At 42.9% G+C, this 14,309-nt stretch overlaps 1 protein-coding gene across 1 annotated transcript in view; it reads right to left on the reverse strand.

The window, feature by feature from the left end:
* Positions 1-3,098: 3,098 nt before the first annotated feature.
* The window catches only part of exoc6b (exocyst complex component 6B), a 76,543-nt gene continuing 65,332 nt past the window's right edge, over positions 3,099-14,309 (reverse strand). Inside the window, 3 exon segments of the mRNA XM_034568830.1 lie at positions 3,099-3,117; positions 13,481-13,646; positions 13,648-13,705. Coding sequence (XP_034424721.1) covers positions 13,578-13,646; positions 13,648-13,705 — 127 coding nt within the window. The 3' untranslated portion in view covers positions 3,099-3,117; positions 13,481-13,577.

The following is a 14,309-nucleotide window of genomic DNA, read 5'->3' on the forward strand; positions in this document are numbered from 1 at the left end:
ATCATCATTTTGATCTTTGAGTCAATAAAGTGTTACTCATTTGAAAAGGTTTAGATTCAAAAAGTTGTTTTAATTAAGAAGTGAATCAGAGGATATTTAGTGAAGGAAAAGAGAACGTCAGCAAGTAGATTTGATGATGAAGCTGATTCACAAACGTTCGCTCTGATCCAACAGATCGAGGCGAGGGAGCGACAATCACACACACACACACACACACACACACACACACACGACCAAATCCTCCTCATCCACTCCATTACAAGGTCACGACCTCTTGTATAATGTGTCAGACTTCAGCGTTTTTCATTCCAGGTCAAGAACAGAAAGATTTGGACGCACTTATCCCCGTTATGTGCCGAAGTTAGATAATTACAGCTGCAGCTCGTGTGTGTGTGTGTGTGTGTGTGTGTGTGTGTGTGTGTGTGTGTGTGTGTGTGTGTGTGTGTGTGTGTGTGTGTGTGTGTGTGTGTGTGTCCCTTTGTATAAGCAAAGACGCCTTATCTTTACATTCCTCTGCTATGTCCATTTTAAGCTTTTAACACTACCTAAACACACACCACTCACACTTCCATACCTCCGTTTGCCTGAGCTGTGTGTGTGTGTGTGTGCGTGTGCGCACGGGTGTGATGCGTTGTGAGTTTTGCTTGCCAACGTATTTCAATTTCCTCCGACCCTGTGGTGACCTTTTACGACTGAGGTGTTTAGCTTAGGCTTTAGAGCTTAGTGGGACAGAGGAAGTGAACACACACACACACACACACACACACACACACTCACTCAAACATCGTCTTCATGAAGTCAGAGGACATTACTCTGACTTACATTAATTTCCTGGAGACTCACTCTAAACCATAACTACTACTTAACTATAAACTAACCCTTACACTTAACCTTAACCCCTTACCTTCACTCTAATATATAAAATTATCTTAAACCCTTAACTATCACCTTAACCTCACCCTTAACTTTAAGATTACAGCCTAAATCTTAAACACTAACCCCTACTCTTAGCCTTCCCTTTAAATATGTCCACACCTTTTTTTAAATTGTATTTTATTCTGTTTTATTAAACGTGATAAAGTTCCACAGGTTTTTATTTGGCTCATGTTTCATCTTCCCACCAACATTTGTAGAGAATCTGCTGAGTAGTTTTTGTGTGATCCTCAGTGATTCACATCCACGACCGCTGAGGGAGAAAACCTCCCTGATACAAGAGCATTCCTCTGAACTGAGACTTTTGCGTCACCAGCCTGTTGTTTGCGTCTTTTTTTAGATCTGCGGCTTCTCCACAACAAAATCAGGGGGAGGGAATTTACTGAAAGTGGCGTCCTGTGCGATCGGTCCGTGCCGGAGGGTCGTTATTATCTGTGGACCTACGGAGAACAAGCCATTTACAAATTAGGACGGCTTTAAGGAAGCTTGGCGGTTGTTCGGTGGGTTCAGGCCAGAATATGTTGGATAATCTCATCAACCCCCGACAGACCAGAGGTGGGAGAAGTTCATCGATCCTTCACTTTAAGTGTCTCCACTCCGTTTGTTAACAAACAGTCGGATAAAGGCCGACTGGTGGAGTTTGAAGACAACCTATTCTGAAAATGGAAAGAGTATCTCAGGGTGAAGTAAGAAAGATGTCGGCCGCTCCTCGTTTGCGCTCGAGGGCCAGAAGCTCAAAGCTACATCCCAATAACACGTTTGTTCTGTAAGATAAATTAAGATGAACTTTAGGTTTTGACGATTCTCACCGTGGAAAAAGGACGATCATCAGACTTCAGGCTTTTATTAAAAACAATAAAAACTTTCGTAACGCGATCACAAGCTGCGCCAGAATTTTATCGCCGTGCGTGCTCTAAGATGGCCTCCATTAACGGACTGCGAGCTGCGTGTGGCACAGCTGGGCCGCAGCAGATGCTCGGTAACGGACCGATGAAGAAGAAGAGCAGCAGCAGGGCGGAGATGAAGAGGGCAACAAGAAAAACAACAGGAAAGCCACCGTGGAGCGAGAACACACACAAACAGAAACATGAAGTCGGCTCAGTAGTTACAGATGTGGCGAATGGTTCATTTTTCACGGCGGAGACGGACGATCAGCACGTGGAGCTCGTTGTTTCCGGATTCGCAGATCATTGATGAAGTTTCTCACTGTTCATAAACTCTTTAGTATCGGATTGACGGAGGCTGAGAGCGCTTTTCTTTCCTTTGGTCGCGGATCCAAACCGAAATAGTTCAGAAGACGTCAACAGTCCTGAAAAAAAAAAATATATATATATATATATATAACATTCAAACAGTTTCCAAAAACAAAATTTAGAAAAGTTGTTCTTAGCGAGAGAAAAGTTGAATCGTCTTATTATCATATGTGAGCGATTAAAGACGAGTCTGAGGGAAAAGATTGGGTAAGAGGAGGATCTGTGCTGCGTTCGATGCCCACAGGACACAAGGTCACTGACTAACTGTGGTGGAGCCGTCCAGGATTTCATGCAGAGATTCCTTCAACTAATAAGTACAAAAGTGCTCTCCCCCCCCCTCCAATTTTCTTGATCGGGGCTTGTGGTGGAGACTTCTGGGTAAACAAGGATGTGGTTTTTTTTTATGTTGCTCCTCCAGGGCTGGTGTGCGACAACTTAATTAGAGCTTCGCTTGATCGAAACTGTGTGTTTCCAGTCGCGGCCTCACGTCTGCAGGAGCTGGTCGCTGCGTGTTTTTCTGCTTCTCTGGGACGAGAGGTTGCGAGTTTGAACCTTGAGCTCGGCCCGTCTCAGGGAAGTGGACTGAATCATGAGTTTTCCCTCAAACTACCGGACGGGGATTACCGGGCTCAGGCCAGAACTCTGGGTGATGACACCATTAATAGTTCTTGTTGGAAAATCAGAGAGACACAAGGCAACCACAAAACCCGACTGATATGGATGAGTCTCGTGACACTTGGTGCAGCCTGATTGAATTTCAGGGACTTTTGGTCCCTGGCGCAGGAACAAGCTCTACGGGTGATCGACTGGTTCCTGTGTTGTAAGCAGATTGCACGTTCTCCAGTTGAGAAGCAGGAAACTGGAGGCACTGGGTCGTGTTGACGTGCTCAGAGATCCCCAGTGATTCCAGAGAAAGGTGCTGCATTGGGAAATGATCGCGTCAAAGAAATCCCAAATCTTCCTCTAAAAATCCCCCCCGAAATCCCGACCTGACAGATTTGAGTGTTATTTTATACGTTCACTTCAAACTGTCACAATACGTTGAGAGAACATGAGTAACTCCAAAGGAAGAACGAGGGTGAGAGGAATGGATGTAAAAACTTGAAAAAGGATTAAGAAGGAGACAAAAACAAAAGAGACCATCAGTCTTCTTCTTCTTCTCTCGTCTGTACAAGAGAAACTTTCAGCCCCTCGCTCCGTTTTGTTTATTCTCTTCTTTTAATGGCGTCACATTTTCCCCCGCACGCCTCATTTGTTCTCGTCATTATCACATTACTTTGTCAGTTAAAACGCGCCATTGCTCTCTTCTTCTTCTTCTTCTTCTTCTTCTTCTTCGTCATCACAGGGCTTATTTCTCACAATAAAGCAGCTGACCGAGGGCAGATTAAATCTCGTCTGCGTCTCTCAACAACAAAGATATCTTCTCCTAATCTGAACCAGTCGTCCTCGTCGTCATCACCAAGTAGCCGCAATCACTGGTCCCTGCGGAGCGTTTGAGAAACGTTTCTCAAGTAAAACGTTGAGTACTTCCCCCCCCCCCCCACTGATTGTTTTACGGGTTTATCGCCATTTTTTGTTTTTTCATACTGCGACACGTCCACCTCATCAAAATACTGTCTTTTAGAATTATCACCTAAATTATCTATGATCTATCATTTGTTTGTCCGGTTGCTCCTCTATAAAATGTACTTTTTTCACCACTTAGTATAAAACACCTGAACGTTGACCTGACGATGTGAGATGTATATCTAACATGTAACAATGGCCGACGTCACCACATCTGGCAAATACCCAAACATGTGTTTTCCTGCACCGAGGAATAAATTTGCCATAAAAGAACTTCACCAAACTCCAGTTGTGCCTCGGTCGCTCCGTGTGACGGATGCCGTGGGTTCGAGTCTGACACAGCGTCTGACCGCAGGCTGGCTTTTTTACTGGGCGACACCAAACAGCTTGTGACCCCCCCCCCGCTGCACATCGACGCTCTCCGTAAAGAACGTCTGAGCACCTGCTGACACACACACACACCACATCCCGAAAACCATTACTCTGCACTGCACAGGGGGGGCACAGTGTGTGTATGTGTGTGTCTAACAACCCATTTCCCACAAACGTCATGAGTTTACACATGTACATAACACTCATAATACTCTGTAACACACACACAGTGTAATCAGAGTTTATAGATAACACATGTAGCGCCAGTTTCCCCATGATGACACACACACACACTGCCATCAGCTGCAAAACACAGTTCAGTAGGTCAACGCAATGTGTGTGTGTGTGTGTGTCATGATGATAGGAGCGTGTTTGTGTATGAGTGTATTCAGTGGCTCGTTAATGAAGTGGTGTGTGAGTGTGTGTTTGGGTTAAATCCCCTTTTATGAGTGTTTTGGCTTCAGCATTTGATGCGGAGGCAAATAAAGACATCTGGGCTCAATGAGTGTGTGTGTGTGTGTGTGTGTGTGTGTGTGTGTGTGTGTGTGTGTGCGCGCTCTGTATAACCATGCTTCTTCTTCTACTCACCTTGTAATGTTTACATCTCCTCGCTGTGTTTCGGTCTCATTACGTGACATCATCGCCCGCAGTAATAACAAAAACAGGAAACTGATGAGGTCAGGAGGAAGTACACAAACAGTCTAAGATGCCGATGAAGCACTAAAAGAAATACACGTGAAGATATGATTTTTTACGTTGTTCTCTTGTCTTCTTTGCAGGTCGAGTGTATTCATCTCCAGACTGTGACCTCCGAAACATCTGAAATCATCAGGTAATTAACTTCTTAACTTAACTTAAGTTCACGTTCTTCAGCTGCCGGTCATTTCCATTTTCCATAGTTTCCTTGAATGTCCCATGAGCTGCAGTCGTTGGATTCCCTGCAGGGAGTCGCTCGGGTTGCCAGGTTGCGTTCGGGAAACCCAACGCGTTACAGCAACATAAAAATCCCTTGCGGTCCAAAACACATTATCCCCCCCACCCCCCCACGGCCATTTTACTCTTTGCATCATGACTTTTCAAATAATTGCGTTTAATCTACTGTAGTTTTTTTTAAAATCATTTCCAGAAAAGTCCCAGGTCCAGGGATCGCTGTTATACTCGATCTGAACAACGGGCACAGTCGACGCGGCTTCAACACGAGGTGTTTCTAGAATACTTTTGATTTTGAAGAGGCTGTTGTTGGTGTTTTATATTTTAATTTCTAACCCTAACCCTCAAGTAGAGAAAAATAATCCTGTTTGGCTGAAATCACCCAGCGAGGATCCAGATCAGTTAATTGATAAACTGTGTAGAACTTCTCGCTTCAGTAGAGCTCACCCCCCCCCCCCCCCCCCCCCCCCCCCCCCCCCCCCCCCCCCCCCCCCCCCCCCCCCCCCCCCCCCCCTCCCGCCAAGACCCAACCGTCCCTCAAATTCAATCAAGCTGCAAAAGTGTAATAATGATTAAGTTGAACAAATGAATGACAAACAAAGTGAATATGTGCAGCCTTGTTTCCAGAAGTCACAACGATACTCAGTTTCCCAGCTGAATAACTCTCTCACCGTCTCTCTCTCTCTCACACACACACACACACACACACACATACACACATTTCCGAAAACATCCCCAGAGAGGTCTGTATCGAATCAGATCTAAAACGGCAATTACAGTAATGCCCGCCTGAACTTAAATGTTTTGTATTCACCGTGAATACCAGGGGAAAAATCCAGCAAACACACACACACACACAGAGCTATCAGGTCTCTGCTAAGCCTTAATAATGGGCTTCATTATAATTCACTTTTCTACATATGTGGTTGGGAACAAACAAAGGAATGGAAAATACTGGCAGTGCTACACACACACACAGTAGTCTTTCAGTAAGAAGAAGAATTCACTGGTCAGGCCGCAGCTATTTTTGGGGAATATTAGTAAAACTCACTGTGGATGAAGAACTGTAAAAGAGATGAACAGATAGACATGAGAGGGAGATGAGGAGGAGAAGAAGTGAAGAGCCGGACCACAGGCATCCAGGGAGACGTTAAGATTGAACAATGTGGTCGTCCTGCAGCTCAGGGGACATTTCCACTTTCACATCAAGTTTCTTTAAGGCATATTTTCTGGTGTGTCGTGTGCTGCTGGGAATTTGAAGAAGAAAACCAAACCCATAACTTCAATTCCTCTGGGCCCTGATAATCCAGAGCTGTGATTGGTTTCAGAAAAGACAACACGTCACTCACTGGCTTTAATGTCCATGTTTCCGTATGGGCTTTATATTACAGGTGTGGAAACCGGCCAAAGTCTAAATCTGTCTAAATCAATAACATCAGAGCTAATGTGCAGGAAATGGATTCATTTTATTATTAATTTCCTTTTCTTTTTATCTAGAAAGCAGTGATACAGGAGAGCAAGTGAAAGTCTCACACACACACACCACACACACAGCTTTTGGTGGTTTCTGTAACCTTTGACCTCTCAGGCTCATCAATAACCAGGAGGTAGAGAGAAGTGTGTGCTGTCTCATCCGTCTTCATTAGAACTGTGTGTGTGTGTGTGTGTTGATGAATACATTTAAAACTACACAACCTGTTTGTGCTTTTTTAAAAACTCACTAGAATAAAAGTTAAACGAGATTTTCATTCACACAAACTGACGCGTCCGTCATTTCCCTCGGGATCAATAAAGTATCTTTCTCTCTAGAGCGACTAATATAACTTTATAATCTCTCCTCGTCTTCTTATCCTCCATCAGGCGTCGTGTCTGTGGAGGAAGAGAAGTTTGACGCTGTGATATCTCGTATCTCGCTAATTCTGTAACTTTATCTCGCACACAGGAGCCGGACGATATGCAAAACCGGGCCAGAACCAGGAAGTGCACGATGCTGTTGAAAACTTTATCGACACGAACAGGTACGAACTCAACCTTCACGATATTACAAACATCTGCCTGCATCTCCGACGGTAACTTACAATGACGCAACAGAGACTTTAACAGATTTGTTGGTTTTAATTAAAGTGTCAGTCAGTCAACAGTAGAAATACACCTTTTATAAGTGAGGGTTCTATTATACCTATGATGAAAACGTCATAGGTTAGCCTTAGCCACACTTTTCGGACGACACGCAAACCTATGACTTTTTTACCAGTTTTAGAACGACACGCAAACCTGTGACTTTTTTACCAGTTTTCGGACGACACGCAACACCTATGACTTTTTTACCAGTTTTAGAACGACACGCAAACCTATGACTTTTTTACCACTTTTAGAACGACATACAAACCTATGACTTTTTTACCAGTTTTAGAACGACATGCAAACCCTATGACTTTTTTACCGACTTTTAGAACGACATGCCCTTGCAAACCTATGACTTTTTTACCAGTTTTAGAACGACATGCAAACCTATGACTTTTTTACCAGTTTTAGAACGACATGCAAACCTATGACTTTTTACCAGTTTTTCGGACGACACGCAAAACCTATAACTTTTTTTACCAGTTTTAGAACGACACGCAAAACCTATGACCTTTTTTACCAGTTTTCGGACGCCATGCAAACCTATGACTTTTTAACCAGTTTTAGAACGACATGCAAACCTATGACTTTTTTACCAGTTTTAGAACGACATGCAAACCTATGACTTTTTTTACCACTTTTAGAACGACATACAAACTATGACTTTTTTTACCACTTTTAGAACGACATGCAAACCTATGACTTTTTTACCACTTTTAGAACGACACGCAACCCTGTGCATTTTTTACCAGCTTTAGAACGACATGCAAAACCTATGACTTTTTTACCAGTTTAGAACGACATGCAAACCTATGACTTTTTTACCAGTTTTTCGGACGACACGCAAACCTATAACTTTTTTACCAGTTTTAGAAACGACACGCAAACCTATGACTTTTTTACCAGTTTTCGGACGACATGCAAACCTATGGACTTTTTTACCAGTTTTAGAACGACATGCAAACCTATGACTTTTTTTACCAGTTTTAGAACGACATGCAAAACCTATTGACTTTTTTTACCACTTTTAGACGACATACAAACCTATGACTTTTTTACCACTTTTAGAACGACATGCAAACCTATGACTTTTTTACCACTTTTAGAACGACACGCAAACCTGTGACTTTTTTACCACTTTTAGAACGACATGCAAACCTATGACTTTTTTACCAGTTTTAGAACGACACGCAAACCTATGACTTTTTTACCACTTTTAGAAATATCTCGCTAATTCTGTAACTTTTATCTCGCACACAGGAGCCGGACGATATGCAAAACCGGGCCAGAACCAGGAAGTGACGATGCTGTTGAAAACTTTATCGACACGAACAGGTACGAACTCAACCTTCACGATATTACAAACATCTGCCTGCATCTCCGACGGTAACTTACAATGACGCAACAGAGACTTTAACAGATTTGTTGGTTTTAATTAAAGTGTCAGTCAGTCAACAGTAGAAATACACCTTTTATAAAGTGAGGGTTCTATTATACCTATGATGAAAACGTCATAGGTTAGCCTTAGCCACCACTTTTCGGACGACACGCAAACCTATGACTTTTTTACCAGTTTTAGAACGACATGCAAACCTATGACTTTTTTACCAGTTTTCGGACGACACGCAAACCTGTGACTTTTTTACCAGTTTTAGAACGACATGCAAACCTATGACTTTTTTACCAGTTTTAGAACGACATGCAAACCTATGACTTTTTTACCAGTTTTAGAACGACACGCAAACCTGTGACTTTTTTACCAGTTTTCGGACGACACGCAAACCTATGACTTTTTTTACCAGTTTTAGAACGACACGCAAACCTATGACTTTTTTACCACTTTTAGAACGACATACAAACCTATGACTTTTTTACCAGTTTTAGAACGACATGCAAACCTATGACTTTTTTACCACTTTTAGAACGACATGCAAACCTATGACTTTTTTACCAGTTTTAGAACGACATGCAAACCTATAACTTTTTTACCAGTTTTAGAACGACACGCAAACCTATGACTTTTTTACCATTTTTCGGACGACATGCAAACCTATGACTTTTTTACCAGTTTTAGAACGACATGCAAACCTATGACTTTTTTACCAGTTTTAGAACGACATGCAAACCTATGACTTTTTTACCACTTTTAGAACGACACGCAAACCTGTGACTTTTTTACCACTTTTAGAACGACATGCAAACCTATGACTTTTTTACCAGTTTTAGAACGACACGCAAACCTATGACTTTTTTACCACTTTTAGAAATATCTCGCTAATTCTGTAACTTTTATCTCGCACACAGGAGCCGGACGATATGCAAAACCGGGCCAGAACCAGGAAGTGACGATGCTGTTGAAAACTTTATCGACACGAACAGGTACAAACTCAACCTTCACGATATTACAAACATCTGCCTGCATCTCCGACGGTAACTTACAATGACGCAACAGAGACTTTAACAGATTTGTTGGTTTTAATTAAAGTGTCAATCAGTCAACAGTAGAAATACACCTTTTATAAAGTGAGGGTTCTATTATACCTATGATGAAAACGTCATAGGTTAGCCTTAGCCACCACTTTTCGGACGACACGCAAACCTATGACTTTTTTACCAGTTTTAGAACGACATGCAAACCTATGACTTTTTTACCACTTTTAGAACGACACGCAAACCTGTGACTTTTTTACCAGTTTTAGAACGACATGCAAACCTATGACTTTTTTACCACTTTTAGAACGACACGCTAACCTGTGACTTTTTTACCACTTTTAGAACGACACGCAAACCTGTGACTTTTTTACCAGTTTTAGAACGACATGCAAACCTATGACTTTTTTACCACTTTTAGAACGACACGCAAACCTGTGACTTTTTTACCAGTTTTAGAACGACATGCAAACCTATGACTTTTTTACCAGTTTTAGAACGACATGCAAACCTATGACTTTTTTACCACTTTTAGAACGACATGCAAACCTATGACTTTTTTACCACTTTTAGAACGACACGCAAACCTATGACTTTTTTACCACTTTTAGAAATATCTCGCTAATTCTGTAACTTTTATCTCGCACACAGGAGCCGGACGATATGCAAAACCGGGCCAGAACCAGGAAGTGACGATGCTGTTGAAAACTTTATCGACACGAACAGGTACAAACTCAACCTTCATGATATTACAAACATCTGCCTGCATCTCACAATGACGCAACAGTAGAAATACACCTTTTATAAAGTGAGGGTTCTATTATAACTATGATGAAAACGTCATAGGTTAGCCTAAGCCACCACTTTTCGGACGACATGCAAACCTATGACTTTTTTTTTACATACACACGAGCTGGAAGGTTAAACCTGCGGCAGGTGAGATTTTTAGGCTAAATATGCTTGTTGTATCAAGACAGAGCACAAAGTTCAGTTGGTGGGAGGAGAGAGCTTTTCATGTAGGCAGAGCCGGTAGAGAAACAGATTCAAAATGACCTTTATTTAAACCTTTTTCCAGGAACGACAAAAAAAGAAAACATGTCAAACAAACAGATTGATGTAAAATTAGAACGGGAGTATTTCAGATCGTCAATATCCTGGAGACGTTTGCCGCCATCTTGTGCTGTTGAGGCATTAAGGTCCAACACTCGACCAATCACAAGTCAGATTGGTCCATTAGCTGAAGCTTCTTCTGTCTGGAAGATGTTAGAGCAGGAGGAGGAAAAGAAAGACTGCATGAATATTTTAAACTGGAAATCTGAAGCGGGAATTTACAAAAGTTAATTGAATGATTAATAAAGCAGCAAATGGAGAGTGCGGCATCCTGACGTTAAGATCGCTCCACTGCTCCTGTATCAGCCGAGGAAACCTGCAGCATGGAGAGAGGTTGTGTTGCTTTGGATCGCTACCCTTCACTGAACACACAACTCCCACCTGCAGCGCCAACACACAGTCGTTAATCACGTGCTTCACAGCCGACACCCACGCTGTCTGAGAGGCCAAAGGTCACAGAAGCAGTAGAATCAAACTGTCTCTGATCACTCTCTGTATTTTGCTGGCGTGTGAACTTAAACATGGATTAGTTACAGAGAAACCACATCAAGAAACAGTCGTGACAAATTATTCAACATTTATTCCATATTTTTCCGTTGCCATTTTTTTTGCAAATGCGTTAGTACTTTACTTTAGTTCCATGTGTTAGTGGTTTAATGCAACAGCTTCGTTTACAGTGCTTCCGTCTCAAAGATTTACACTTACAAAATACAGAACATAGCATCAGTAACTGAGGGTCGTTGCCATGGTGCCCTCGAGCAAAGGACTGGAGTATTACTAATAAATGTAAAGAATTATATTTGTCGAAAATTCTACAACCTAAACAACTGGAGCGATCAGATCCACACGTGTGGCTGAAAGCTCCAGTAATCCCTTGTTGTTGTACGTGTAGTGTGGATGTTCAGTAACTGTGTCCAAACGCCACAGAGCTGCTGCGTGATTGGCAGGAAAACAAAACAGAACACAGCAAAGGCACATTGAACAGCGACTGCCCCGTTCCCTTATTAACAGCACGGTGACACACACGTGAATATCTCAAGTCAAAATTCACCAGAATCACAAAGCAGGAAGCAAATCTTTCCTCCTTCCACCGATTGGACGAGAGGCGACGGTTCACCGCTAAAACATTGTGTATGTGTGACCGAACCCAAACACCTAAAAATGACGCACAGCTGAGCAAACGCACACATCAGCATACAGTTGATTTCACAGATGGACACACACATATCGCAGTTGATCAAAAGATCCACCGTCGTGGAAACAGGAAGAACAAGGCAGAAGGGAGTTTTAAGTTTGAATCCCTTTTTAAAGCCCAACGATTAACACACACAAAATCCTGCAGTTTCCATTGCTGCTATTGCACCGAGTTCAAGAAAAAAAGGCAACACGAAGATCCAATGTAGCTCCAAAAATAGTGTGAATATAATAACTAAACAAAGGTTTGTGTAGCCATACTACACACAGCTCTGCGTATGGAAGACATGACTGCGTGTGTTTACACAAATTAGTCTCTTTCTAGTCAAAGACAAACAAAACAGTTTTCACTTTAGAGCGGTTGCCAAATCGAGGCACCATCCCCCTCTTTAAGACCGAGCTGTCGATTACAAGATGAGTATAAATGCTCAGGCAACACCCCCTCGACTTCGCCGTTCGATTCCCACCACGGCTCAGACGATGTGGGAATGACGTTGCCAGATCCGAGCGGCCATTCAAGTGTTCGCAGATCAACGAGAAATTGTTTTTTTTCTCTTCCAGACCTGATCTCGAGTTCAGTGCTTTAAAACGCCGCAACCGAAAAGGACGACGCCCGCTGGTGTACATTCAAATACAATATGGAAGACATGGAAGGCCGCGAGCAACCGAGGAAGGTAATATCAACGTTATAGTTTGAGGCTTCTGAATCGAAAATAAAACCTCCAAAAAATACGAGTTTTCTGCAAAAACCCACAAAGATTATCTCGCACAGCTGCACAATCACTACACGTGACAAACCGACTAAACCGACGCAGGTTTCCGCGATTATCGGACTTCACAAATTTCTCAGTAACAACGAGGCTCGATGGCATCCGGCAAACTGGAAAAATTTTGTAATTAATACTTTAAATGAGAAACTTAAGTAAATTTATCTAGAATTTAATGTAAATACGATTCTTAACTGAACTGTTTGTTTCCCACATGAAGAAAATCCACCGGCTAATCATTTGAAATCTACGTATAAGCAGAGTTGTTTTTTAAATACTGTCAACAATCCCAGTGAAAGACCGAAACCAAAGATGTGTTTTTGTCATCAGAACTTACACCAATAACTGTTATTGGGGGGGGGGGGGGGGGGGGGGGGGGTTGGGGGGGGGGGGGGGGGGGGGGGGTGAATAGAGGCCCGAGTAGGTACCACAAACTGACTCACTCACACGTGCCCCATGAGGCCGGAGGTAATTAACCTTAAGCACCTTGTCACTTACAAACTTTACACAGAACAGGGAAAAATTGTGCTATTTCAGTGGGGATGGATACAAGTGAAGTGTTGTGATGAGTGTTTACCGCTGCAGGACCGAGACAAACAAACGTCTCGTCGCTGGCTTTGGTCTTTTTGTGGTGATTTGTTGACACTAAGAACAAAATCACAGACGTGTACAGATGTTGTGGGTGAAGAGACGCTCGGAAAACAAACCACCAGGAATCAGGAGAGGTTCTTCATCGTCTTCAGACAAACTGGAAAATTCTGATTCCAGAAAAAAAAGTGGCTTAAACAAACCAATCGGATCGTCCAGTGGAGTCCCAGGAAGTGAAGGTGAACAGACGGTTGATACGGCGCAGCGATGGATTCAATCAGCCAATCAGGCGTTGGGGCCTGCAGTCCAATCAGGCGTGGTGCTGTGCGATGAGGTTGCGTAGCTGTTTGATGACGGTGTCGATGAGTTTCTGTCGGTCCTCTGTCCGTCTTCCTGAACTGAGCGAAGACGTTGTTCTTCCTGCTCGTCTCCCTCATCCTGCAGACGGAGGAGGAGAAGAGAGGATGAGAGGATGGAAACAACCGAATGTTTTAGTTTCACACTGTGATTTATCTTCTCAGGGTTTTAATGCAGTTAGTACAGAAATATGCACATCAGGAAAACAAGCATAGTCAGTCTCAACACACATTTCTGCTCAAGACACCTGTTAAACAAGTGTGTGTGTGTCTCAACATGTGTGCGCTTGTGTGTTTTGTCGCAGAACACTGGACTGTTGTGGACCTCCAGGAAGTTCAGGGGGCCCAGCAGACCAGACAAGCCCCAGCAGGGTGCTTCCTCCGAGGCACAGAGGGACCACTGGGCCCTCCTGGAGCTCCACAGAGGATCATAGGAGTGTGTGTGTCTGTGTGTGTGTGTTTATCTCTACAGCAGCTCAGCCCCTACACTGATAAACTGTAAGTTGTTGTAGTGATAACGGCCTCTGTGATAAACATCAGGACGTGCGTGTGATTTTACACACAACTACACAAAATGAAGATTAAATCTCTCTTTCTTATACACACACACATGCTCATCACTACACACACCACACACACACGTCAGAGAATATACTCACGGTTTAAATGACCTAATAAAAAACAAC

This window comes from Hippoglossus hippoglossus, chromosome 18 (genome assembly GCF_009819705.1).
Source record: "Hippoglossus hippoglossus isolate fHipHip1 chromosome 18, fHipHip1.pri, whole genome shotgun sequence".
Classification (NCBI taxonomy): domain Eukaryota; kingdom Metazoa; phylum Chordata; class Actinopteri; order Pleuronectiformes; family Pleuronectidae; genus Hippoglossus; species Hippoglossus hippoglossus.